General features: G+C 48.5%; 1 protein-coding gene across 5 annotated transcripts; it reads right to left on the bottom strand.

Moving 5' to 3' along the window:
• Positions 1–1,098: 1,098 nt before the first annotated feature.
• Positions 1,099–26,180, bottom strand: LOC137306463 (mammalian ependymin-related protein 1-like). 5 transcript variants are annotated; one of them, XM_067975692.1, is made up of 8 exons: positions 26,067–26,179; positions 24,216–24,331; positions 23,334–23,426; positions 21,287–21,321; positions 12,517–12,687; positions 7,462–7,642; positions 4,699–4,786; positions 1,099–1,256 (listed from the first exon to the last, which is right to left on the bottom strand). In XM_067975692.1, exons 3-8 carry the CDS (start codon positions 23,407–23,409, stop codon positions 1,181–1,183), a joined length of 627 nt encoding a protein of 208 aa, XP_067831793.1. In that variant the 5' UTR covers positions 23,410–23,426; positions 24,216–24,331; positions 26,067–26,179; the 3' UTR covers positions 1,099–1,180. The 5 variants fall into 5 exon arrangements, with proteins under 5 accessions (XP_067831793.1, XP_067831797.1, XP_067831794.1 ...); XM_067975696.1 differs by having other exon boundaries at positions 12,517–12,654; positions 26,067–26,176; XM_067975693.1 differs by lacking the exon at positions 26,067–26,179 and adding an exon at positions 25,733–25,822.
• Positions 26,181–26,458: the final 278 nt, after the last annotated feature.

Genomic DNA, 26,458 nt, shown 5'->3' with positions numbered 1-26,458 from the left:
AAGGGTAGATGCTGAGAGATTGTTTCCCCTGGCTAGAGAGTCTAGAACTAGGGGGCATAGTCGCAGGATAAGGGGTTGGCCATTCAAGACTGAGATGAGGAGGAATTTCTTCACACAAAGGGTTGTGAATCTTTGGAATTCTCTACCCCAGAGGGCTGTGGATGCTCAGTCATTAAATATATTCAAGGCTGAGATGGATAGATTTTTGGACTCTAAGGGAATCGGGGATCAGGCAGGAAAGTGGAGTTGAGGTCAAAGATCAGCCATGACCTGACTGAATGGCCTACTCCTGCTCCTATTTCTTATGTTCTTATTATGTAAACAGTTGCATATAACAGTATAGTTGCAGGATCTGCCCAATAGATTGAGCTGTGGAATGAGTTTCGGACGTTATCCTCATAGCATTCTTGCCATGTTGTATATAAAAAAAAAACTTTTATTCAAATCACTGGTTAGGCCTCAGCTGGAGTATTGTATCCAATTCTGGGCACCACACTTTAGAAAAGACGTCAAGGCCTTGGAGAGGGTGCAGAGGAGATTTACAAGAATGATCCCAGGGATGAGGGGTTTAAGTTATGCGGAGAGACTGGAGAAGATTGGATTGTTCTCCCTAGAGCAGAGAAGGTTAAGGGGAGATTTAAAGAGGCGTTCAAAATCATGAGGGGTTCAGAGAGTAGAAGGGGAGAAACTGTTTCCAGTGGCAGGAGGGTCTGTAATCAGAGGAAAGTGATTTAAAATAATTGGCAAAAAAGCCCAAGAGGAGAAGAAATTTTTTACGCCACGAGTTGTTATGATCTGGAACACACTGCCTGAGGGGGCGGTGGAAGCAGATTCAATAATAACTTTCAAAAGGGAATTGGATCTCAAGTTAAAAAGGAAGAATTTGCAGGGCTGTGGGGAAAGAGCAAGGAGTGGGACTAATTGGATTAGCTCTTTCAAAGAGCAGACACAGGCATGATGGGCCGAATGGCCTCCTTCTGTGCTGTATGATTTTATTATGAACTGATCCTGGGCACCACACAGGTAGTTTACTGGTGTCATATAATTTCTCTGGAAATGAGACTGGGAAAGTTTATAACCCCAATAAGCAGGCAGGCAGGCGATGTAATTATTCTTTATTACAATAAATCAGATGGATTCTTGTATTGTACCAGTTCCACGAGAGAATATTCTCTCAGATTCAGTTCAGATTATTGCACTCTGAAGGAGGGAAGAACACAGAAGGATCGCTGATCCCTGTCGTCAAGTCATAGAACCTAGAAATTAAAATAAAGTACAGACTTGCATTATACAGTGCATTATCACATCTCTCAAACAGCCCAAAGTTCTTCACATACAATGAAGTGTTTGTTATGTGGGCAATCACAGCAGCCATTCTGAGCCATTAAGATCCCACAAACAGCAAATGAGATGATTGACCAGTTAATCCGTTTTTGGTGATGTTGATTGAAGGAGAAATGTTGGGCCCAGGGACTGGGGAGAACTCCCCTGCTCTTCTTCCAACAGTGCAATGAGATCTTTAACATCCACCTGAACAGGGAGACGGGCCCTCGATTCAGTGTCTCATTGAAGAAAAATGTGGCAACAACAATAACTTGTGTTTATACAGCACCTTTAATGTGGTAAAAACATCCCAAGGCGCTTCACAACAGCGTTATTAGACAGAAATTTGACTCTGAGCCACACAGGGAGATTTTAGGACACGTGACCAAAAGCTTGGTCAAAGAGGTAGGTTTTAAGAAGCATCTTAAAGGAGGAGAGAGAGGTGGAGAGGGAGTTCCAGAAATTCGGGACCAGGCGTCTGAAGGCACTGCCGCCAATGATGGACCGATGAAAATCGCAGATGCGCAAGAGGCCAGAATTGGAGGAGCGCAGGGATCTGAGAGGTTGTAGGGCTGGAGGAGGTTACAGAGATAGGGAGAGGGCGAGGACATGGAGGGATTTGATAACAAGGATGAGAATTTTAAAATCGAGGCATTGCCAGACTGGGAGCCAATGTAGGTCAGCGAGTACAGGGGTTCAGAGTTTTGGATGAACTCAAGTTTACAGAGGGTGCAAGTTGGGAGACCGGCCAGGACAGCCCACTTAGGTACTACACTGGGGTGTGTCCCTAAAGTATGGCCTCAAGTGCTGGAGTGGAGTTTGAACCCATATCCTTTACGTCTGTAACGCATTCCCCTCCTCCTCCGAGGATCTTCTCTAATGCATTCCCCCCATCTAATGCTTTGCTTCCAAGCACTAAGGAGGAAAATTTGCACCTGAATATTCTAACAGCCCTTAGCTGAGTTGGGTACAAAGACTTTACAAAGACTTTTTTTGCCCAGGGTCTGTGTGGTGTGAATTAAGCTTGCTGACCTTTTTGATAATCCATACTCCACACATCACACCAGTCCCGGGAGCTGGGCTCAGAAGCACATGCCTTACAGTGACACTGTCTCATTGTTCTGAACAGTGAATTTCAGGGGATCGGTTTTGTCGAAAAATGAAACACGAGCTCCCTCTGGTGGCTCAGCTGGCTAAGTTTTGATGTGGAGATGCCGGTGATGGACTGGGGTTGACAATTGTAAACAATTTTACAACACCAAGTTATAGTCCAGCAATTTTATTTTAAATTCACAAGCTTTCGGAGATTTTCTCCTTCCTCAGGCAAATGTTTCAAGATCTCCTTGAAGCCTACGCATTTATACATATTGAACAATAATACATGGTGTTTACAGACTGCCCCTGCAACTGCCCGTTGCCAAGGCAATCACCGTGTTCAGACAGAGAGGTGTTACCTGCAGAACCTCCGAATACACATTCAACAAAAAAACAAACAGGGAAAAAAAACAGAGAAAAAAAAACAGAGAGAGGCAGAAACATCCGGAAGGCAGAGAGAGCCAGCAAATGACCCATTATATTAAAAACAGATAACATTTGTTCGCTGGTGGGGTAACGTGTAGCGTGACATGAACCCAAGATCCCGGTTGAGGCCGTCCTCATGGGTGCGGAACTTGGCTATCAATTTCTGCTCGACGATTTTGCGTTGTCGTGTGTCTCGAAGGCCGCCTTGGAGTACGCTTACCCGAAGGTCGGTGGATGAATGTCCATGACTGCTGAAGTGTTCCCCGACTGGGAGGGAACCCTCCTGTTTGGCGATTGTTGCGCGGTGTCCGTTCATCCGTTGTCGCAGCGTCTGCATGGTCTCGCCAATGTACCATGCTCTGGGGCATCCTTTCCTGCAACGTATGAGGTAGACAACGTTGGCTGAGTCACAGGAGTATGAACCATGCACCTGGTGGGTGGTGTCATCTCGTGTGATGGTGGTATCTGTGTCGATGATCTGGCATGTCTTGCAGAGGTTACCGTGGCAGGGTTGTGTGGCGTCGTGGACGCTGTTCTCTTGAAAGCTAGGTAGTTTGCTGCGAACGATGGTCTGTTTGAGGTTGGGTGGCTGTTTAAAGGCGAGTAGTGGAGGTGTGGGGATGGCCATAGCGAGGTGTTTGTCCTCATTGATGACATGTTGAAGGCTGCGGAGAACATGGCGTAGTTTCTCCGCTCCGGGGAAGTACTGGACGACAAAGGGTACTCTGTTGGTTGCGTCCCGTGTTAGTCTCCTGAGGAGGTCTATGCGATTTTTTGCTGTGGCCCGTCGAGATGACACCACCCACCAGGTGCATGGTTCATACTCCTGTGACTCAGCCAACGTTGTCTACCTCATACGTTGCAGGAAAGGATGCCCCAGAGCATGGTACATTGGCGAGACCATGCAGACGCTGCGACAACGGATGAACGGACACCGCGCAACAATCGCCAAACAGGAGGGTTCCCTCCCAGTCGGGGAACACTTCAGCAGTCATGGACATTCATCCACCGACCTTCGGGTAAGCGTACTCCAAGGCGGCCTTCGAGACACACGACAACGCAAAATCGTCGAGCAGAAATTGATAGCCAAGTTCCGCACCCATGAGGACGGCCTCAACCGGGATCTTGGGTTCATGTCACGCTACACGTTACCCCACCAGCGAACAAATGTTATCTGTTTTTAATATAATGGGTCATTTGCTGGCTCTCTCTGCCTTCCGGATGTTTCTGCCTCTCTCTGTGTTTTTTTTTCTCTGTTTTTTTTCCCTGTTTGTTTTTTTGTTGAATGTGTATTCGGAGGTTCTGCAGGTAACACCTCTCTGTCTGAACACGGTGATTGCCTTGGCAACGGGCAGTTGCAGGGGCAGTCTGTAAACACCATGTTTTATTGTTCAATATGTATAAATGCGTAGGCTTCAAGGAGATCTTGAAACATTTGCCTGAGGAAGGAGAAAATCTCCGAAAGCTTGTGAATTTAAAATAAAATTGCTGGACTATAACTTGGTGTTGTAAAATTGTTTACAACTGGCTAAGTTTGGCATCAGCCGTTGCTCAGTGACTGGCACTCATGCCTCAGAGTCAGAAGGTTGTGGGTTCAACTCCCACTCCAGAGACTTGAGCACATAATGCAGGCCGACACCCCCCGTGCAGTACTGAGGGAGTGCAGTACTGAGGTGGCATCTGTTGAGAGAAATGGGTTCAGCTATATTACTGCCAAGAAGCAGCTTGCCAACATTCACTATCTGGGTGTTGCTGCCTGTATCCCCGTGAGAGTCGACCCCTTCAGAAATCGGGAAATAGAGCACTGGAGGAGGAGGGTAAAACAAACACAGGAAAACGTGTAATCAAACTCACGATTCCAAGTTCCATCCGCCCTCCTTGTTCTGGAGGAACACAGACATTAGGAGACAACCGAACTCCGTGACGGTCAAACCGTAGAAATCTGAAAAACAAACCAACGGGATCATATCAACAGGGAATTCAAACCAATGGGATCACATCAACAGGGAATTCCAACCAATAGGGTCAGATCAACAAGGAATTCCAACCAATAGGGTCAGATCAACAAGGAATTCCAACCAATGGGGTCAGATCAACAGTGATGGAGAGATCTTCTTCCAGCCGTCTGCAGTTTGCAGTAATGGACTAAACGTCTATCAGGTCAAAAGTCAGTCACCAGCAGCCCTGAACCCCGAGTGGGTAATTGCTCCATATGGTGTGGTACAGATCGAACCTGCACTCGTCTGATCACAAAATCACAAGACAGATACAGATACAACTCCAGTCACCCCCATCTCAGCATCAATTGTTTCTTCAATGATTCTAGGTTTTTAGCCCCAGTCCCCGACCAGGAGACCATTCCACGTGTCAATTATTGTGAAGAATTTCCTGATATCGCTCTGAAATTCCCCTTTCCCCAGTTTGACCCGGTGTTCCCGTTGTCCTACTGTCACAGTTTAGTTTAGTGTGCTGGATTTCCCTTTGGTGTATCATTTACTATCTGATACACCTCCTTAAAGCTGAAAGGCCCAAGTTTCTCCAGTTGTTCCTCATAACTCAGTCCCTCTGAGGGTGGGCCTCAGCCTCATGGTTCTTCCCTGCACCACCTCCAAGGCTTGAATGTCTCCCTTGTGTCTCGGTGACCAGAACTAGTGACCATTCTCCTTGGGTGAGGGATACATGCGTTCTCTGGTTCCAAGATGATATACCTTGGCGATAGGATATTAACGCCAAGATTCACAGTCAGTAATACAAGGTGTGCAGTACTCCAGGGATGCTGGTAATAATTGATCAGCCCACTTGGCTCACCGATGGGAGCTGAAGAACACATCTGTAACTGGGAGCTGGAAATCTTCTACTCGGCTGCAGATAAGCAACACCCTAACAGGTAAGGTGGTCCTATCTGGACTAGAAGCAGGAAACTTACTAATGCTTGGGGCTGGAGAGCTGGTTGAACTCCAGCAATATGCTGCACACACTTGGCAATCTATGCCTCAGCTCTTGCCAAGATGTGCCTGCTACTTCCTCTGAGCTTAGATAAGTGTGAAGTGTCCTTACAGGGAGATTGTGTGCACTCCTTATCAGGGCAAACAGAAACTCTACCGACGTGGAATTCGCGGTTGTTTGGTTTGAAGGCCATGCAGCCTGGTGATAGGTTTACATCACGTTACATCGAAACTGCAGCTCAGAAACAGGCCATTCGGCCCAACTGGTCCATGCCGGCATTTATGCTCCACAAAAGTCTCCTCCCTCCCTACTTCATCTAACCCTATCAGCATATCCTTCTATTCCTTTCTCCCTCATGTGCTTATCCAGCTTCCCCTTAAATGCATCTATTCTATTTGCCTCAACTACTCCTCGTGGTAGCGAATTCCACATTCTTACCACTCTTTGGGTTAGGAAGTTTCTCCTGAATTCCCTATTGGATTTATTAGCGACTTTTTATATTTATAGCCTCTAGTTTTGGACTCCCCCACAAGTGGAAACATTTTCTCTACGTCGACCCGATCAAACCATATCATTATCTTAAAGAACTCCATAAGGTCACCCCTCAGCCTTCTCGTTTTTTTTTTAAACGGAGAAGAGCCCCAGGCTGTTCTGCCTCTCCTGATAAGGATATCCTCTCAGTTCTGGTATCATCCTTATGAATCTTTTTTGCACCTTCTCCAATGCCTCCATATCCTTTCAATAATATGGAGACCAGAACTGTACACAATACTCCAAGTGTGGTCTAACTAAGGTTCTATACAAGTTTAACATAACTTCTTTGCTTTTCAATTCTATCCCTCCAGAAATGAACCCCAGAGCTTGATTTGTCTTTTTTACATCCTTATTAACCTGCGTTGCTACTTTTAGTGATTTGTGTATCTGTACTCAGAGATCTCTTTGCTCCTCCATCCCATTTAGACTCTTATTATCCAAGTAATATGTGGTCTCCTTATTCTTCCTACCAAAACACACCACCTCACACTTATCCACATTGAAATTCATTTGCCAATTACACGCCCATCCTGAAAGTTTCTTAATGCCCTCTTGCATTTTGACACATTCTTCCTTTGTATTAACTACACCCCCCAATTTGGTGTCGTCCGGAAATTTTGAAATTGTACTTCCGATTCCCAAATCCAAATTGTTAATGTAAATTGTGAACCACAGTAGTTCCAGCACCGATCCCTGTGGAACTCCACTTCCCACCGTTTGCCAGTCTGAGTAGCTACCCTTAACCCCAATGTGCCAGTTGATCAAACAAGAGGTAGAGCACCAAGTCATACAAACCAAAGAGGTCCCAAACTCGATCTATGCTCTGTGCTAAATTAGATGGATTTACAATTGTCCTCAGTATTATGAAGGGAAAGACCAACCAGGGTTCCTGCTCCTGACTGTAATTCAAAGATCTCATCTGCTAGAGGACAATGGTTAGACATTGGGTGAGGCCAGACTGCCCTGGGGAAGTGATACCCTCCAAAGTGGCATATTCTGTGTAGCCTCACATGTGGAGAATGGTCAGTTGGATGAGGTACCCGGAGGGCACCTGATGCGCATGAAACTTTACCCCAGTCTGAGTGAGTGAGAGGAGGGGAGAGAGACAAGAGAGTCAGGGGCCACCCTTACACTTACAATCGCCAACCGCAAAAGTCCAGAAGTTGGCGAGTACCCCCTCCCCTGGAGCAGAGGATCCTCCGATGTAGACCTGGCCACTGAACGTTGCATTCTGGGGGATTGCAATCTCAGGGAATGGAGTGCGGAGAGCAGACTTCTCACAGGTCCTGTTCTGGGGGTGGAATCGATACATGATGGCCTGCAAGCAGGGAAAGAGAGCCAGGTTAAACAAGTGTACTTCGCTACACTGTGCAGTGTGGTATAACTTGTAAAGGCCAGAGTCCCAGGTACAGAAACTCCACAGACACCAGAACCCCCAGGTACAGAAACTCCACAGACACCAGAACCCCCAGGTACAGAAACTCCACAGACACCAGAACCCCCAGGTGCAGAAACTCCACAGACACCAGAACCCCCAGGTACAGAAACTCCAAACAGACCAGAACCCCCAGGTACAGAAACTCCATACAGACCAAAACCCCCAGGTACAGAAACTCCACACAGACCAGAACCCCCCAGGTACAGAAACTCCATACAGACCAGAACCCCCAGGTACAGAAACTCCAAACAGACCAGAACCCCCAGGTACAGAAACTCCATACAGACCAGAACCCCCAGGTACAGAAACTCCAAACAGACCAGAACCCCCAGGTACAGAAACTCCACACAGACCAGAACCCCCAGGTACAGAAACTCCATACAGACCAGAACCCCCAGGTACAGAAACTCCATACAGACCAAAACCCCCAGGTACAGAAACTCCACACAGACCAGAACCCCCAGGTACAGAAACTCCATACAGACCAAAACCCCCAGGTACAGAAACTCCATACAGACCAGAAACCTCAGGTACAGAAACTCCATACAGACCAGAACCCCCAGGTACAGAAACTCCATACAGACCAGAACCCCCAGGTACAGAAACTCCATACAGACCAGAAACCCCCAGGTACAGAAACTCCATACAGACCAGAAACCCCCAGGTACAGAAACTCCACACAGACCAGAACCCCCAGGTACAGAAACTCCATTCAGACCAGAACCCCCAGGTACAGAAACTCCATACAGACCAGAACCCCCAGGTACAGAAACTCCATACAGACCAGAACCCCCAGGTACAGAAACTCCACACAGACCAGAACCCTCAGGTATAGAAAGTACATACAGACCAGAAATCTCAGGTATAGAAACCGCATACAGACCAGATCCCCGATGCAGACCAGAACCCCCTGGTCCAGAAATCCCATACAGACCAGAACCCCCAGGTACAGTAGTGTAGTGGTTATGTTACTGGATTAATATTCCGGAGAATCAGAGTACAAATCCCACCAGCGCAGTTTGAGAATTTGAATTAAGTTTCAAAAAAATCTGGAAATAAAAAGTTGGTATCAGTAAAAGTGACCATGAAGTTGTTTGATTGTTGTAAAAACCCAACTGGTTCACTAATGTCCTTTTAGGGAATGAAACCTGCTGTCCTTTCCCAGTCTGGTCCACATGGGACTCCTGTCCCACGTTGATGTGGTTGAATCTTAAGTACGCCCTGAAGTGGCCAAGCAAACCAATCAGTTGTATCAAACCACTACACCACCACCTTCTCAGGGCAACAAGGGATGGGCAATAATTACCGGCCTTGCCAGTGACGCTCAGGTGCTGAGAAGGAATAATTCTGTGCTGGGAGAGCCCAAAATATCCAGACAATCGGAAGTAAAATTTGTGCACAGAAAATGCATGTACACTCAATATTTTTAATAGAATTGTCGATTGCTCACACAGAATCAAAACAAAGGGTAGTCTCCAGGTGAAGCAGAGTTAGAGGGCAGGGCAGAATTGAACCCGCGCTATAGGAAAGATAGAGCAGGAGGTAAGAGAGGAGGGGGAGTTGCGTTCTTGATTAGGGAGAACATCACGGCAGTAGTGAGAGGGGATATATCCGAGGGTTCGCCCACTGAGTCCATATGGGTAGAACTGAAAAATAAGAAGGGAGAGATCACTTTGATAGGATTGTACTACAGACCCCCAAATAGTCAACGGGAAATTGAGGAGCAAATATGTAAGGAGATTACAGACAGCTGCAAGAAAAATAGGGTGGTAATAGTAGGGGACTTTAACTTTCCCAACATTGACTGGGACAGCCATAGCATTAGGGGCTTGGATGGAGAGAAATTTGTTGAGTGTATTCAGGAGGAATTTCTCATTCAGTATGTGGATGGCCCGACTAGAGAGGGGGCAAAACTTGACCTCCTCTTGGGAAATAAGGAAGGGCAGGTGACAGAAGTGTTAGTGAGGGATCACTTTGGGACCAGTGATCATAATTCCATTAGTTTTAAGATAGCTATGGAGAAGGATAGGTCTGGCCCAAAAGTTAAAATTCTAAATTGGGGAAAGGCCAATTTTGATGGTATTAGACAGGAACTTTCAGAAGTTGATTGGGAGAGTCTGTTGGCAGGCAAAGGGACGTCTGGTAAGTGGGAGGCTTTCAAAAGTGTGTTAACCAGGGTTCAGTGTAAGCACATTCCTTATAAAGTGAAGGGCAAGGCTGGTAGAAGTAGGGAACCTTGGATGACTCGGGAGATTGAGGCACTAGTCAAAAATAAGAAGGAGGCATATGACATGCATAGGCAGCTGGGATCAAGTGGATCCCTTGAAGAGTATAGAGATTGCCGGAGTAGAGTTAAGAGAGAAATCAGGAGGGCAAAAAGGGGATATGAGATTGCTTTGGCAGATCAGGCAAAGGTGAATCCAAAGAGCTTCTACAAATACATAAAGGGCAAAAGGGTAACTAGGGAGAGAGTAGGGCCTCTTAAGGATCAACAAGGTCATCTATGTGCGGAACCACAAGAGATGGGTGAGATCCTGAATGAATATTTCACATCGGTATTTACGGTTGAGAAAGGCATGGATGTTAGGGAACTTGGGGAAATAAATAGTGATGTCTTGAGGAGTGTACATATTACAGAGAGGGAGGTGCTGGAAGTCTTAACGCGCATCAAGGTAGATAAATCTCCGGGACCTGATGAAATGTATCCCAGGACGTTATGGGAGGTTAGGGAGGAAATTGCGGGTCCCCTAGCAGAGATATTTGAATCATCCACCGCTACAGGTGAGGTGCCTGAAGATTGGAGGGTAGCAAATGTTGTGCCTTTGTTTAAGAAGGGCGGCAGGGAAAAGCCTGGGAACTACAGACCAGTGAGCCTGACATCTGTAGTGGGTAAGTTGTTAGAGGGTATTCTGAGGGACAGAATCTACAGGCATTTGGAGAGGCAGGGACTAATTAGGAACAGTCAGCATGGTTTTGTGAGAGGAAAATCATGTCTCACGAATTTGATTGAGTTTTTTGAAGGGGTAACCAAGAAGATAGATGAGGGCTGTGCAGTAGACGTGGTCTACATGGACTTCAGCAAAGCATTTGACAAGGTACCGCATGGTAGGTTGTTACATAAGGTTAAATCTCATGGGATCCAAGGTGAGGTAGCCAATTGGATACAAAATTGGCTTGACGACAGAAGACAGAGGGTGGTTGTCGAGGGTTGTTTTTCAAACTGGATGCCTGTGTCCAGCGGTGTGCCTCAGGGATCGGTGCTGGGTCCGCTGTTATTTGTTATTTATATTAATGATTTGGATGAGAATTTAGGAGGCATGGTTAGTAAGTTTGCAGATGACACCAAGATTGGTGGCATTGTGGACAGTGAAGAAGGTTATCTAGGATTGCAACGGGATCTTGATAAATTGGGCCAGTGGGCCGATGAATGGCAGATGGAGTTTAATTTAGATAAATGTGAGGTGATGCATTTTGGTAGATCGAATCGGGCCAGGACCTACTCCGTTAATGGTAGGGCGTTGGGGAGAGTTATAGAACAAAGAGATCTAGGAGTACAGATTCATAGCTCCTTGAAAGTGGAGTCACAGGTGGATAGGGTGGTGAAGAAGGCATTCAGCATGCTTGGTTTCATTGGTCAGAACATTGAATGCAGGAGTTGGGATGTCTTGTTGAAGTTGTACAGGGCATTGGTGAGGCCACACTTGGAGTACTGTGTACAGTTCTGGTCACCCTATTATAGAAAGGATATTATTAAACTAGAAAGAGTGCAGAAAAGATTTACTAGGATGCTACCGGGACTTGATGGTTTGACTTACAGGGAGAGGTTAGACAGACTGGGACTTTATTCCCTGGAGAGTAGGAGGTTAAGGGGTGATCTTATAGAAGTCTATAAAATAATGAGGGGCATAGATAAGGTCGATAGTCAAAATCTTTTCCCAAAGGTAGGGGAGTCTATAACGAGGGGGCACAGATTTAAGGTGAGAGGGGAGAGATACAAAAGGATCCAGAGGGGCAATTTTTTCACTCAAAGGGTGGTGAGTGTCTGGAACGAGCTGCCAGAGGCAGTAGTAGAGGCGGGTACAATTTTGTCTTTTAAAAAGCATTTGGACAGTTACATGGGGAAGATGGGTATCGAGGGATATGGGCCAAGTGCAGGCAATTGGGACTAGCTTAGTGGTATAAACTGGGCGACATGGACATGTTGGGCCGAAGGGCCTGTTTCCATGTTGTAACTTCTATGATTCTATGATTCTATGTACCTGCCCTGGGAGTGTTTGATGGGACAGTGTAGAGGGGGCTTTACTCTGTATTTAACCCATGCTGTACCTGCCCTGGGAGTATTTGATGGGACAGTGGAGAGGGAGCTTTACTCTGTATCTAACCCGCACTGTACCTACACTGGGAGTGTTTGATGGGACAGTGTAGAGGGGGCTTTACTCTGTACCGAACCCGTGCTGTACTTGCCCTGGGAGTGTTTGATGGGACAGTCCAGAGGGAGCTTTACTGTGTCGAACACGGGTGTGCTTGTTGTTGACACTGGACTCCCAATGGAAAATATCCCCACACTTACATCCCTCCCCTTGATTCACACAAAAAGAATGGCCTCCTTATGTGGTGTCAGATTCTTTCATCAGCCGAGGTTCAGAAGCAGGTCACTTGGGTGGGTTTATGGCCAGCAAAACGAGGGAGGGGAACTCAGAGAGAAAACGTATTTAAAGTTAAAAACCAGACCCACATGGTGCCTGTAAACTCACCTCCTCGAATAGGAAGAACTCCTCCACAGAAATAAATTTCTCCACTCCAATCATCACTTGTTTACCAAAATAAACTCTCTTTTGAACAGCGTCGTAGGAGAATCGTCCAAACTCCAGAAAGGGTTTGCTCGGATCAAACTTTAAAAGAAGAACAGAACAAGGAGGGGAATCCTGACAGGGCAATCAATTCATTCTTAATGAAAATGCAACTCTTTTTCCCCCCCCCCCCAGTGAGTTAATTGAACTCCCACGAGGTGGGATTTCCAAATTGGAGCTCAGAGTCTCAGAGTATTAGTTGACCTACTCCGGAGGTTATTTCTGTTGCTGTACCCCATTATATGTATTTTTAAAAAAATAATTCTGCAGTGTGAGCACTGAATTCTTATTGGTGCCTTTCACGGAGATTCAGAAGTTAGGACAGACCATCCCCTGGGAGGGCGTCAGTATTAGCAGAGTCCCCCGGGGAGGGCGTCAGTATTAGCAGAGTCCCCCGGGGAGGGCGTCAGTATTAGCAGAGTCCCCCGGGAGGGTGTCAGTATTAGCAGAGTCCCCCGGGAGGGTGTCAGTATTAGCTGAGTCCCTGGGAGGGTGTCAGTATTAGCAGAGTCCCCCGGGGAGGGCGTCAGTATCAGCAGAGTCCCCCGGGGAGGACGTCAGTATTAGCAGAGTCCCCTGGGGAGGGCGTCAGTATTAGCAGAGTCCCCCGGGGAGGGCGTCAGTATTAGCAGAGTCCCCCGTGAGTGCGTCCGTATTAGCAGAGTCCCCCGGGGAGGGCGTCAGTATTAGCAGAGTCCCCCGGGAGGGCGTCAGTTTTAGCAGAGTCCCCCGGGAGTGCGTCAGTATTAGTAGAGTCCCCCGGGAGGGCGTCAGTATTAGCAGAGTCCCTGGGAGTGTGTCCGTATTAGCAGAGTCCCCCGGGAGTGTGTCAGTATTAGCAGAGTCCCTGGGAGTGTGTCAGTATTAGCAGAGTCCCTGGGATTATCTCAGTATTAGCAGAGTCCCTGGGAGTGTGTCAGTATTAGCAGAGTCCCTGGGAGTGTGTCCGTATTAGCAGAGTCCCTGGGAGTATGTCCGTATTAGCAGAGTCCCTGGGAGTGTGTCCGTATTAGCAGAGTCCCTGGGAGTGTGTCAGTATTAGCAGAGTCCCTGGGAGTGTGTCCGTATTAGCAGAATCCCTGGGAGTGTGTCAGTATTAGCAGAGTCCCTGGGAGTGTGTCCGTATTAGCAGAGTCCCTGGGAGTGTGTCCGTATTAGCAGAGTCCCTGGGAGTGTGTCCGTATTAGCAGAGTCCCTGGGAGTGTGTCCGTATTAGCAGAGTCCCTGGGAGTGTGTCAGTATTAGCAGAGTCCCTGGGAGTGTGTCAGTATTAGCAGAGTCCGTGGGAGTGTGTCAGTATTAGCAGAGCCCCTGGGATTATCTCAGTATTAGCAGAGTCCCTGGGAGCGCATCAGTATTAGCAGAGTCCCTGGGAGCGCATCAGTATTAGCAGAGTCCCTGGGAGTGTGTCAGTATTAGGACAGTCCCTGGGATTATCTCAGTATTAGCAGAGTCCCTGGGAGTGTGTCAGGATTAGCAGAGTCCCTGGGAGTGTGTCAGGATTAGCAGAGTCCCTGGGAGTGTGTACACTAAGAGCAAGAGGATAACTAAGGAAAGAGTATGGCCTATTAGAGACCAAACATGTAAACCATGTGTGGAGGCGGAAGGTGTGGGCATGGTTCTTAATGAATACTTTGCCTCCGTCTTCACAAAGGAGAGGGATGATACAGGTACTGAAGTTCAGGAGGAGGAGTGTGAAATATTGGATGGGATAAACATAATGCCAGAGGAAGTATTAAGAGGATTAACATCTTTGAAATTGAATAAATCACCAGGGCCTGATGAAATGTAGGCCAGGCTGTTAAAGGATGCCAGGGAGGAATTAGCGGAGGCTTTAACAATCATTTTCTAAACTTCACTGGATACAGGTGTAGTGCCGGAGGATTGGAGGACTGCTAACGTTGTACCGTGGTTTAAAAAGGGAGCGAAGGATAGACCGAGTAATTACGGGCCAGTCAGCCTAACCTCGGTGGTGGGCAAATTATTGGAATCAATTCTGAGGGACAGGATAAACTGTCACTTAGAAAGGCGCGGATTAATCAAGGACAGTCAGCACCGATTTGTTAAGGGGAGGTCGTGTCTGACTAACTTGATTGGATTTTTCGAGGAGGTGACAAGAAGGATCGATGAGGGTGGCGCAATTGATGTAGTCTACGTGGATTTTAGCAAGGCTTTTGACAAGGTCCCACATGGCAGATTGATCAAAATAGTAAAGTCCCATGGGACCCAAGGGAATGTGGCAAATTGGCTCAGTGGCAGGAAGCAAAGGGTAATGGTCGACGGGTGTTTTTGCGATTGGAAGGCTGTTTCCAGTGGGGTGCCGCAGGGCTCGGTACTCGGTCCTTTGCTTTTTGTGTTATACATTAACGATTTGTACTTCAACGTAAGGGGCATGATTAAGAAATTTGCGGATGACACAAAGATAGGCCGTGTGGTTGATAGTGAGGAGGAAAGCTGTAGACTGCAGGAAGATATCAATGGACTGGTCAGATGGGCAGAAAAGTGGCAAATGGAGTTCAATCCGGAGAAGTGTGAGGTAATGCATTTGGGGAGAGCAAACAAGACAAGGGAATACACAATAAATGGGAGGATACTGAAAGGTGTTGAGGAAGTGAGGGACCTTGGAGTCCATGTCCACAGATCCCTGAAGGTAGCAGGACATGGAGATAAGGTGGTTAAGGTGGCATATGGGATGCTTTCCTTTATTAGCCGAGGCATAGAATATAAAAGCAAGGATGTTATGCTGGAACTGTATAAAACACTAGTTAGGCCACGGCTTGAGTACTGCGCACAGTTCTGGTCACCACATTACAGGAAGGATGTAATTGCACTAGAGAGGGTGCAGAGGAGATTTATGAGGATGATGCCAGGACTGGAGAATTTTAGCTATGATGACAGATTGGATAGGCTGGGGTTGTTTTCCTTGGAACAGAGGAGGCTGAGGGGTGATTTGATTGAGGTGTATACAATTATGAGGGGCCGAGATAGAGTGGACAGGAAGGACCTATTTCCCTTGGTGAAGGAGTCAATAAGCAGGGGGCAAAGATTTAAAGTGATTGGTTGAAGGATTAGAGCGGAAATGAGGAAAAACTTTTTGACCCAGAGGATGGTGGGGGTCTGGAACTCACTGCCTGAGAGGGTGATAGAGGCAGAAACCCTCAACTCATTTAAAAAATACCTGGATATGCACCTGAAGATCCGTGAACTGCAAGGCTACGGACCAAACGTGTGAAAGTGGGATTAGGCTGGGTGGCTCATTTCTCAGCTGGCGCGGACACGATTGGCCAAATGGCCTCCTTCTGTGGGTGAATTTTCTATGATTCTATGAGTGTGTCAGTATTAGTAGAGTCCCTGGGAGTGTGTCCGTATCAGCAGAGTCCCTGGGAGTGTGTCCGTATTAGTAGAGTCCCTGGGAGTGTGTCTGTATTAGTAGAGTCCATGGGAGTGAGTCCGTATTAGCAGAGTCCCTGGGAGTGTGTCCGTATTAGCAGAGTCCCTGGGAGTGTGTCCATATTAGCAGAGTCCCTGAGAGTGAGTCCGTATTAGCAGAATCCCTGGGAGTGTGTCCGTATTAGCAGAGTCCCTGGGAGTGTGTCCGTATTAGCAGAGTCCCTGGGAGTGTGTCCGTATTAGCAGAATCCCTGGGAGTGTGTCCGTATTAGCAGAGTCCCTGGGAGTGTGTCAGTATTAGCAGAGTCCCTGGGAGTGTGTCCGTATTAGCAGAGTCCCTGGGAGTGTGTCAGTATTAGCAGAGTCCCTGGGAGTGTGTCCGTATCAGCATGTAGTTTTTGGCCTCCTAATAGTTGCAACTCTTCTGGAAGAAGTATTAATCAGGAAATAGTCGGGGCATGTAATAAGGGAACAGCTATAATTAATGGGGATTTTAACTATCATATTAACTGGACAAATCAAATTGGGCAGGGCAGCCTTGAGGAAGAGTTTATTGAGTGTATTTGGGATGGATTTCTTGTGCAGTATGTAACTGATCTTCCAAGGGGGCAAGCAACCTTGGACCTGGTCCTGTGTAATGAGCCAGGATTAATTAATAATGTCCTAGTTAAGGATCCCCTGGGAATGATTGACCATAACATAGTTACATTCCATATCCAATTAGAGGGTGAGAAGGTTAGTTCTCAAACAAGCATACTGAGCTTGAATAAAGGAGACTATGATGGTATGAGAGCGGAATTGATTAAAGTGGACTGGGAAAATAGATTAAAGGGTAAGACGGTACATGAGCAGTGGTGTTCATTTAAGGAGTTATTTTACAACTTTCAAAAAATATATATTCCACTGAGGAAAAAAGGGTGTAAAAGAAATGACAGCCATCCGTGGCTAAGTAAAGAAATTAAGGATAGTATCCGACTAAAAACAAGGACATATAAGGTAGCCAAACTTAGTGGGAGGATAGAAGATTGGGAAGTCTTCAAAAGACAGCAAAAAGTAACTGAAGGATTGATTAAGAAAGGGAAGATAGATTATGAAAATAAATTAGCAAAAAATATAAAAACAGATAGCAAGAGTTTCTACAGTTATATAAAAAGAAAAAGGATGGCTAAGACAAACGTCGGTCCCTTAGAGGATGAGACCGGGAAATTAATGGTGGGAAACATGGAGATGGCAAAAATGCTGAACAAATCTTTTGTTTCAGTCTTTACAGTAGAGGACACTAAGAATATCCCAACACTGGACAAACAGGGGACTCTGGGGGGGGGGTGGGGAAGGAGGAGCTAAATACGATTAAAATCACTAAGGAATTGGTACTCAGTAAATTAATGGGACTCAAGGCGGATAAATCCCCTGGACCTAATGGCTTACATCCCAGGGTCTTGAGGGAAGTGGCAGTAGGGATTGTGGATGCTTTGGTAATAATTTTCCAAAATTGTCTGGACTCAGCAAAGGTCCCGGCAGATTGGAAAACTGGTAATGTAACACCCTTATTTAAAAAGGGTAGTACGCAGAAGGCTGGAAATTATAGACCAGTTAGCCTAACATCTGTGGTGGGTAAAATTTTAGAGTCTATTATTAAGGAGACAGTAGCGGAACATTTGGATAAACATAATTTAATAGGACAAAGTCAGCATGGCTTTACGAAGGGGAAGTCACGTCTGACAAATTTGCTTGAGTTCTTTGAGGACATAACGTACAGGGTGGATAAAGGGGAACCAGTGGACGTAGTGTATTTAGACTTCCAGAAGGCATTTGACAAGGTGCCACATAAAAGATTATTGCTCAAGATAAAGAATCACTGGATTGGGGGTAATATTCTGGCATGGGTGGAGGATTGGTTATCTAACAGGAAGCAGAGAGTTGGGATAGATGGTACATTCTCGGACTGGCAACCAGTAGCCAGTGGTGTTCCGCAGGGGTCGGTGCTGGGTCCCCAACTCTTTACAATCTATATTAATGATTTGAAGGAGGGGACCGAGTGTAACATATCAAAGTTTGCAGATGATACAAAGATGGGAGGGAAAGTAGAGAGTGAGGACATAAAAAACCTACAAGGGGAGAAAGAGGGGCTGGGTGAGTGGGCGGAGATTTGGCAGATGCAATACAATATTGGAAAATGTGAGGTTATGCACTTTGGCAGGAAAAATCAGAGAGCAAGTTATTATCTTAATGGCGAGAAACTGGAAAGTACTGCAGTACAAAGGGATCTGGGGGTCCTAGTGCAAGAAAATCAAAAAGTTAGCATGCAGGTGCAGCAGGTAATCAAGAAGGCCAACGGAATGTTGGCTTTTATTGCTAGGGGGATAGAATATAAAAACAGGGAGGTATTGCTGCAGTTATATAAGGTATTGGTGAGACTGCACCTGGAATACTGCATACAATTTTGGTCTCCATACTTAAGAAAAGACATACTTGCTCTCGAGGCAGTACAAAGAAGGTTCACTCGGTTAATCCCGGGGATGAGGGGGTGGACATATGAGGAGAGGTTGAGTAGATTGGGACTCTACTCATTAGAGTTCAGAAGAATGAGAGGCGATCTTATTGAAACATATAAGATTGTGAAGGGGCTTGATCGGGTGGATGCGGTAAGGATGTTCCCAAGTATGGGTGAAACTAGAACTAGGGGGCATAATCTTAGAATAAGGGGCTGCTCTTTCAAAACTGAGATGAGGAGAAACTTCTTCACTCAGAGGGTAGGAGGTCTGTGGAATTTGTTGCCCCAGGAAGCTGTGGAAGCTACATCATTAAATAAATTTAAAACAGAAATAGACAGTTTCTGAGAAGTAAAGGAAATTAGGGGTTACAGGGAGCGGGCAGGAAATTGGACATGAATTTAGATTTGAGGTTAGGATCAGATCAGCCATGATCTTATTGAATGGCGGAGCAGGCTCGAGGGGCCGATTGGCCTACTCCTGCTCCATTTATTATGTTCTTATGCAGCAGAGTCCCTGGGAGTGTGTCAGTGTTAGCAGAGCCCCTGGGAGTGTGTCCGTGTTAGCAGAGCCACTGGGAGTGTGTCCGTATTAGCAGAGTCCCTGGGAGTGTGTCCGTATTAGCAGAGTCCCTGGGAGTGTGTCCGTATTAGCAGAGTCCCTGGGAGTGTGTCCGTATTAGCAGAGTCCCTGGGAGTGTGTCCGTATTAGCAGAGTCCCTGGGAGTGTGTCCGTGTTAGCAGAGTCCCTGGGAGTGTGTCAGTGTTAGCAGAGCCCCTGGGAGTGTGTCAGTGTTAGCAGAGTCCCTGGGAGTGTGTCCGTATTAGCAGAGTCCCTGGGAGTGTGTCAGTATTAGCAGAGTCCCTGGGAGTGTGTCAGTGTTAGCAGAGTCCCTGGGAGTGTGTCAGTGTTAGCAGAGCCCCTGGGAGTGTGTCCGTGTTAGCAGAGCCCCTGGGAGTGTGTCCGTGTTAGCAGAGCCCCTGGGAGTGTGTCCGTATTAGCAGAGCCCCTGGGAGTGTGTCCGTATTAGCAGAGCCCCTGGGAGTGTGTCCGTATTAGCAGAGTCCCTGGGAGTGTGTCAGTGTTAGCAGAGTCCCTGGGAGTGTGTCAGTGTTAGCAGAGTCCCTGGGAGTGTGTCCGTATTAGCAGAGTCCCTGGGAGTGTGTCCGTATTAGCAGAGCCCCTGGGAGTGTGTCCGTATTAGCAGAGCCCCTGGGAGTGTGTCCGTATTAGCAGAGCCCCTGGGAGTGTGTCCGTATTAGCAGAGCCCCTGGGAGTGTGTCCGTATTAGCAGAGCCCCTGGGAGTGTGTCCGTATTAGCAGAGTCCCTGGGAGTGTGTCCGTATTAGCAGAGTCCCTGGGAGTGTGTCCGTATTAGCAGAGCCTCTGGGAGTGTGTCCGTATTAGCAGAGTCCCTGGGAGTGTGTCAGTATTAGCAGAGTCCCTGGGAGTGTGTCCGTATTAGCAGAGCCCCTGGGAGTGTGTCCGTATTAGCAGAGCCCCTGGGAGTGTGTCAGTATTAGCAGAGCCCCTGGGAGTGTGTCAGTATTAGCAGAGCCCCTGGGAGTGTGTCCGTATTAGCAGAGCCCCTGGGAGTGTGTCCGTATTAGCAGAGTCCCTGGGAGTGTGTCCGTATTAGCAGAGCCCCTGGGAGTGTGTCCGTATTAGCAGAGTCCCTGGGAGTGTGTCAGTATTAGCAGAGTCCCTGGGAGTGTGTCCGTATTAGCAGAGCCCCTGGGAGTGTGTCCATATTAGCAGAGCCCCTGGGAGTGTGTCCATATTAGCAGAGCCCCTGGGAGTGTGTCCATATTAGCAGAGCCCCTGGGAGTGTGTCCGTATTAGCAGAGTCCCTGGGAGTGTGTCCGTATTAGCAGAGTCCCTGGGAGTGTGTCCGTATTAGCAGAGCCCCTGGGAGTGTGTCCGTATTAGCAGAGCCCCTGGGAGTGTGTCCGTATTAGCAGAGTCCCTGGGAGTGTGTCCGTATTAGCAGAGTCCCTGGGAGTGTGTCAGTATTAGCAGAGTCCCTGGGAGTGTGTCAGTATTAGCAGAGTCCCTGGGAGTGTGTCAGTATTAGCAGAGTCCCTGGGAGTGTGTCAGTATTAGCAGAGTCCCTGGGAGTGTGTCCGTGTTAGCAGAGTCCCTGGGAGTGTGTCAGTGTTAGCAGAGTCCCTGGGAGTGTGTCCGTATTAGCAGAGTCCCTGGGAGTGTGTCCGTATTAGCAGAGTCCCTGGGAGTGTGTCCGTATTAGCAGAGTCCCTGGGAGTGTGTCCGTATTAGCAGAGTCCCTGGGAGTGTGTCCGTATTAGCAGAGTCCCTGGGAGTGTGTCCGTATTAGCAGAGTCCCTGGGAGTGTGTCCGTATTAGCAGAGTCCCTGGGAGTGTGTCCGTATTAGCAGAGTCCCTGGGAATGTGTCCGTATTAGCAGAAGGACTCTGGCAGTAGATCAGAATTTGCAAGGGGATCATGTGGATTGGTCAGTATTTGCGTGGGAGTCTTTGGTGTCAAATATTGTCTGATTGCGCTCCTGTGAAGCGCCTTGGGATGTTTTACCACATTAAAGGCACTGTATAAATGCAAGTTCTTGTCATTTAATGTGCTTTGATTTGTTCTGGCCTTGGGAGAGCGATATTTATGCTCTGTCCTCTCCTGTTTAGCTCCATTGGCTGCCAGTCTCTGCAATGCTGCGCAATAGGGAGACCCAACCATACAGGGGTGCAGGCTCAGGGGACCAGCTCCCCCGCGTTTAGTTTGAGGAACAGGACACACATAGGACGTGCACTGTCGATACTCACAATAACCTTATTACCTTCCAGGAGCTTTGGCGGAGCTGTGGGATAAAAAGGGAAAGAGAATGATCAGTGAGAGCCAGTGAGAGTTCATTGGAGAGGTAATTCTCCAAGTTTACAGTCCCTGGGTATTCAGGCACACAGACCATTTGGCACAACTGGTCTATGTTGGTGTTTATACTCCACCCGAACCTTCTCCCACTGTAATTACCTCTTCCCACCCTGCCCCCCCCCGTATCCCTCTATTCCCACCATGCCCCCCGTAACCCTCTATTCCCACCCTGCCCCCCCCCCCGTATCCCTCTATTCCCACACTGCCCCCCCCCGTATCCCTCTATTCCCACCCTGCCCCCCCCATCGTATCCCTCTATTCCCACCCTCTATTCCCACACTGCCCCCACCCCCATATCCCTCTATTCCCACCCTGCCCCCACCCCCATATCCCTCTATTCCCACCCTGCCCCTCTGTTCCCTTCTCCCTCATGTTTCCATCAAGCCTCCTCTTAAATGCATCAATATTAGCTGCTTCAACCGCCCCATGTGGCAGCGAGTTCCACATTCCCACTACTCTGTGTAAAGATATTCCTCCCAAATTCTTCACTTGATCTATTAGTGACTATCTTATATTTATGCCCCCTTGTTTGTCAGCTCTCCCACAAGTGGAAACAGTTTCTCCTCATCCACCCTATTTGAACCACTTCATAATTTTAAAGACCTCCTTCAGGTCTCCTCCTTTCCAGAGAGAAGAGCCCCACCCTGCTCAAATTCTTGTTATTTCCATCCTCTCAATTCTGGCAACATCCTTGTGAATCTTTTCTGCACTTTCCCCATTCCTTCAATAACCATTTTTTTGTAGTATGGAGACCAGAACTGCACACAGTACTCCAAGTGTGGTCTGAACAAGGTCCTATATAAATTTAACATTACCTCTCTGACTTTATATTCTATTCCTCTAGAAATGAGCCCTTGTAGTTTTATGGCCTCATCAACTTGTATTGCTATTTTGTGATCCCAGCCCCCTTGAGATAAATTCCATTAGCCTTTTTGATTACTTTTTGTACCAGTGCGCCAGCTTTTAGTGATGTGTGTATCTGGGACACCCAATTCCCTTTGCTCCTCCACAGCTCCTCGTCTCACCATTTAGAAAACATTCCAATTTGTCTTCCTTGGATCCAAAGTGGATGACCTCACATTTCCTCACACTGAACTCCATCAGCTACAGTTTTGCCCACTCACTTAGTCTGTCTAACTTCCTGCTCCCATCTACACAACTTACACTGTCTCCTAACTTAGACCATCATGTGTGCAGGGCAGGCTTGATAGACCAGCTGGTCTTTAACTGCCCATCATTTCTGAAGCACCGGTGTGGAAGGCGGCATCGTCAGAACAGATACGATGGAGACGGAGAAACTGGGAGAATGGAATAGAGTCCTTATAGGAGGCAGGGTGGGAGAAAGTCTAATCAAGTTAGCTGTGGGAGTCGGTGGGCTTGCAGTGGGTAAAGTGGCTTTGGGAGAGTCGCAGATGTTGATCGGAAGAGACTGGACAAGAGGAGAAAAAACTGAGTCGAGATAGGAAGAATTTAGTTCTGTGAGGCAAGAACAGGCTGAAACGATAGAATTACCAGGGCAGTCCCATTTGTGAATCTTGGGAAGGAGGAATGGTTTGTATTCCCTCAATCTAATTGAGGTATTTAAAATGATAAAGGGATTCGATAGGGTAGAAACAGTGAAACTATTTCCTCTGGTGGGGGAATCCAGAACAAGGGGGCACAATCTTAAAGAAACGTATATCGTGGATGTGGGGCATGGAAAGCAGCTCCCCATGATTTTCAATCCAATCGTTGGGTTGGGGACACTCATCACAGTGCCCAAATTCCTGATAGCCATTGTGCAAAACTATTTGCAGGGAGTGCTAATGTGAAATCCGCCCCCTTAATGGACGGTCGCACCCGAAACGTTGACCTACCTCTTCTCTCTGAGGCTGGGCCTTTCCAGCCATTTCCGTTCTATTTCCCTGGTACCTGGTGTAACACGATATAAAGTGCACTTACAGCAAGGTTCAGGTTTGCCTCCTTCAGTCACCAGGAAGGATAAGGAGCAGATGGCGAGAGCAGCCAGCAGCTTCATGGTGTTACGTTGGGTATCTGATTTTCAAATCATACGGATACACAAATAAAAACAGCATTAGGATCCCTTTTCTTGTGATTAACTCCATTCTCTTCCGTTAAACACCTTGTTCAATGTCGTCTCAATGGCTCTGGAGGAACGGATCTATCACTGAGCCATAGAAACCAGGGCCATGGTTTTGATGCCCAGTCTCCACTCATCTCAGCCGGAGAGGCAATAAAAGTGCTACAATTGGCCTCAGTGCCGCTGGGTTTGACAGGGGAAGAATGAGCCCGAATTCATCCATCCCCATACTGGGAAAAGGAAGAGTCCGAGCAGGATCGGGCTCAGCTGTGATGCCCTACACGGTACAATGACCCGTTGACTCCCTGTTGTTTTGGCACCGCTGGCGGCCGTGCCTTCAGCTGTCTCGGCCCTAAGCTCTGGAATTCCCTCCCTAAACCTCTTCTCCTCTCTCTTCTCCTTTAAGGCGCTGCTTAAAACCTACTTCTTTGACCAATATCTCCTAATAGCTCCTTCATTGGCTCAGTGTCAATTTTTGTCTGATAACACTCCTGTGAAGCACCTTGGGGCATTTTACTACGTTAAAGGCGCTTTGTAAATGCAAGTTGTTGTTGACTGTGGAGCCATACCCCAGCAACGGTCAGCACATGCAGGGCGAAGGGAAGACGGTAAAACAAAGCTCCATTTAAACAATGCTAGCAACAAATTCTGAAAATGGGAAGGAAGAGGTTAATACAGTCTGAGTAGCAGAATGCTGTACAAGGTTTTGAAGCTTAATAAACTGATTTACGCTCCACACTCACCTAAGATTCAAACGACTACGATGCTGTCACACCACTGAAGGTCAGGTTCAAACTGTTCCGAGACTTTGTACCTTCTGGTAATGGGGTAAACATCAGGTGACAGATCACTTGTGTAACTGGATACAAAGGAGACGTTGTTTACAACACAAGAACAGAACTGATTTGTGATAAGAGTTTCGTGTGTAACGTCAAGGATAGTCACTGGGATCTGACAAAGTCCCTGGCACAAATGCTTCTGGCGATTATGGGGGGGGTTTTGGACAGGGGGAGGGGAAAGGTGATGGGATTCACATTGGGGCAGTGGTTTCCAATGTTTTCTATATGGGGCCTGCAATTATATATATCAACATATGCCCCGGGACACCCCGCGAACAGCGGCACGCTCCCCGGGACACCCCGCGAACAGCGGCACGCTCCCCGGGACACCCCGCGAACAGCGGCACGCTCCCGGGGACACCCCGCGAACAGCGGCACGCTCCCGGGGACACCCCGCGAACAGCGGCACGCTCCCGGGGACACCCCGCGAACAGCGGCACGCTCCCCGGGACACCCCGCGAACAGCGGCACGCTCCCCGGGACACCCCGCGAACAGCGGCACGCTCCCCGGGACACCCCGCGAACAGCGGCACGCTCCCCGGGACACCCCGCGAACAGCGGCACGCTCCCCGGGACACCCCGCGAACAGCGGCACGCTCCCCGGGACACCCCGCGAACAGCGGCACGCTCCCCGGGACACCCCGCGAACAGCGGCACGCTCCCCGGGACACCCCGCGAACAGCGGCACGCTCCCCGGGACACCCCGCGAACAGCGGCACGCTCCCGGGGACACCCCGCGAACAGCGGCACGCTCCCCGGGACACCCCGCGAACAGCGGCACGCTCCCCGGGACACCCCGCGAACAGCGGCACGCTCCCCGGGACACCCCGCGAACAGCGGCACGCTCCCCGGGACACCCCGCGAACAGCGGCACGCTCCCCGGGACACCCCGCGAACAGCGGCACGCTCCCCGGGACACCCCGCGAACAGCGGCACGCTCCCCGGGACACCCCGCGAACAGCGGCACGCTCCCCGGGACACCCCGCGAACAGCGGCACGCTCCCCGGGACACCCCGCGAGTAGCGGCACGCTCCCCGGGACACCCCGCGAGTAGCGGCACACTCTCAGGGAACACTATCAATACTGACACACTCCCCGGGACCCCCTGTATATATCGACACACACCCAAAGATCCCCTGTAAATATCGACACACTCCCGGAGAGCGCTTGTCAATACTGACACACTCTCCGGGACCCCCTGTCAATACTGACATAGTCCCGCGGACCCCCTGTAAATATCGACACACTCCTGCGGACCCCCTGCGATTATCGGCACGATCCCGAGAACCCCCTGTAAATAATGATACACTGCCAGGGTCCTCCCTGGGACATCTGAAATAGTCCATTGCCTGCTCCCTGCTCCTCTCCGGAATATCTGGCATTGCCTGCTCCCTGCCCCTCTGCGGAATATCTGGCATTGCCTGCTCCCTGCTCCCTGCTCCTCTCCGGAATATCTGGCATTGCCTGCTCCCTGCCCCTCTCCGGAATATCTGGCATTGCCTGCTCCCTGCCCCTCTCCGGAATGATTCCCAAATTCCGCAACCTGTTGTAAATCTGGACTAGCCCCTCCTTTCTTCCGGTTCTCTCTCTCTCCAGGGGTGGGGAGTGTTTGTTTTTGCCCGTCTATTGGTCTGAGGCACGTTCCCTCCTCCAGCCTCCGCCGGACGGTTCCCTCGGCGAACATTTTAAAGTTTGAGATTTTATTTTTTGTCTTTTTTTCCTCGGTGAAAGTTACATTGTGTCAGTTTCACTCACTGATTCCCCGGATCCTCGCTGCCCCGGTGCTTGCAGTCCGCCTCTCTCCGCCACTCCCACTCAGCGCGGGTAGGCGCACTGCGCAATGCACCGTCCGCCTTCCTCAATCAATCCGCTCACTGATCACACCCGCAGCCCATTGAGAGCTCCCTGCTCCGACACCAGCTTCCAACACACCCCATACCCTCCCTCACTGAGCAAACACAGCTCAACACACCAATAATCATCCCTCAATGAACCGATACAGCCCCTTATCTCATATCACCCCATGTTAGTAGCTCAGTAATACCATTCCCTCAGACCACTGAATAACCCCAGCATCAACCCTCCAATAGCATTCCTTAATCCCCAACCACAACCCTCTTGGACCATTCCCTCAAAGTCAACCTGTA

The sequence above is a fragment of the Heptranchias perlo genome, chromosome 43, assembly GCF_035084215.1.
Source record: "Heptranchias perlo isolate sHepPer1 chromosome 43, sHepPer1.hap1, whole genome shotgun sequence".
NCBI lineage: Eukaryota > Metazoa > Chordata > Chondrichthyes > Hexanchiformes > Hexanchidae > Heptranchias > Heptranchias perlo.
The sequence above is the reverse complement of the archived record's forward strand: the minus strand, read 5'-3'. Positions and strand labels throughout refer to the sequence as shown.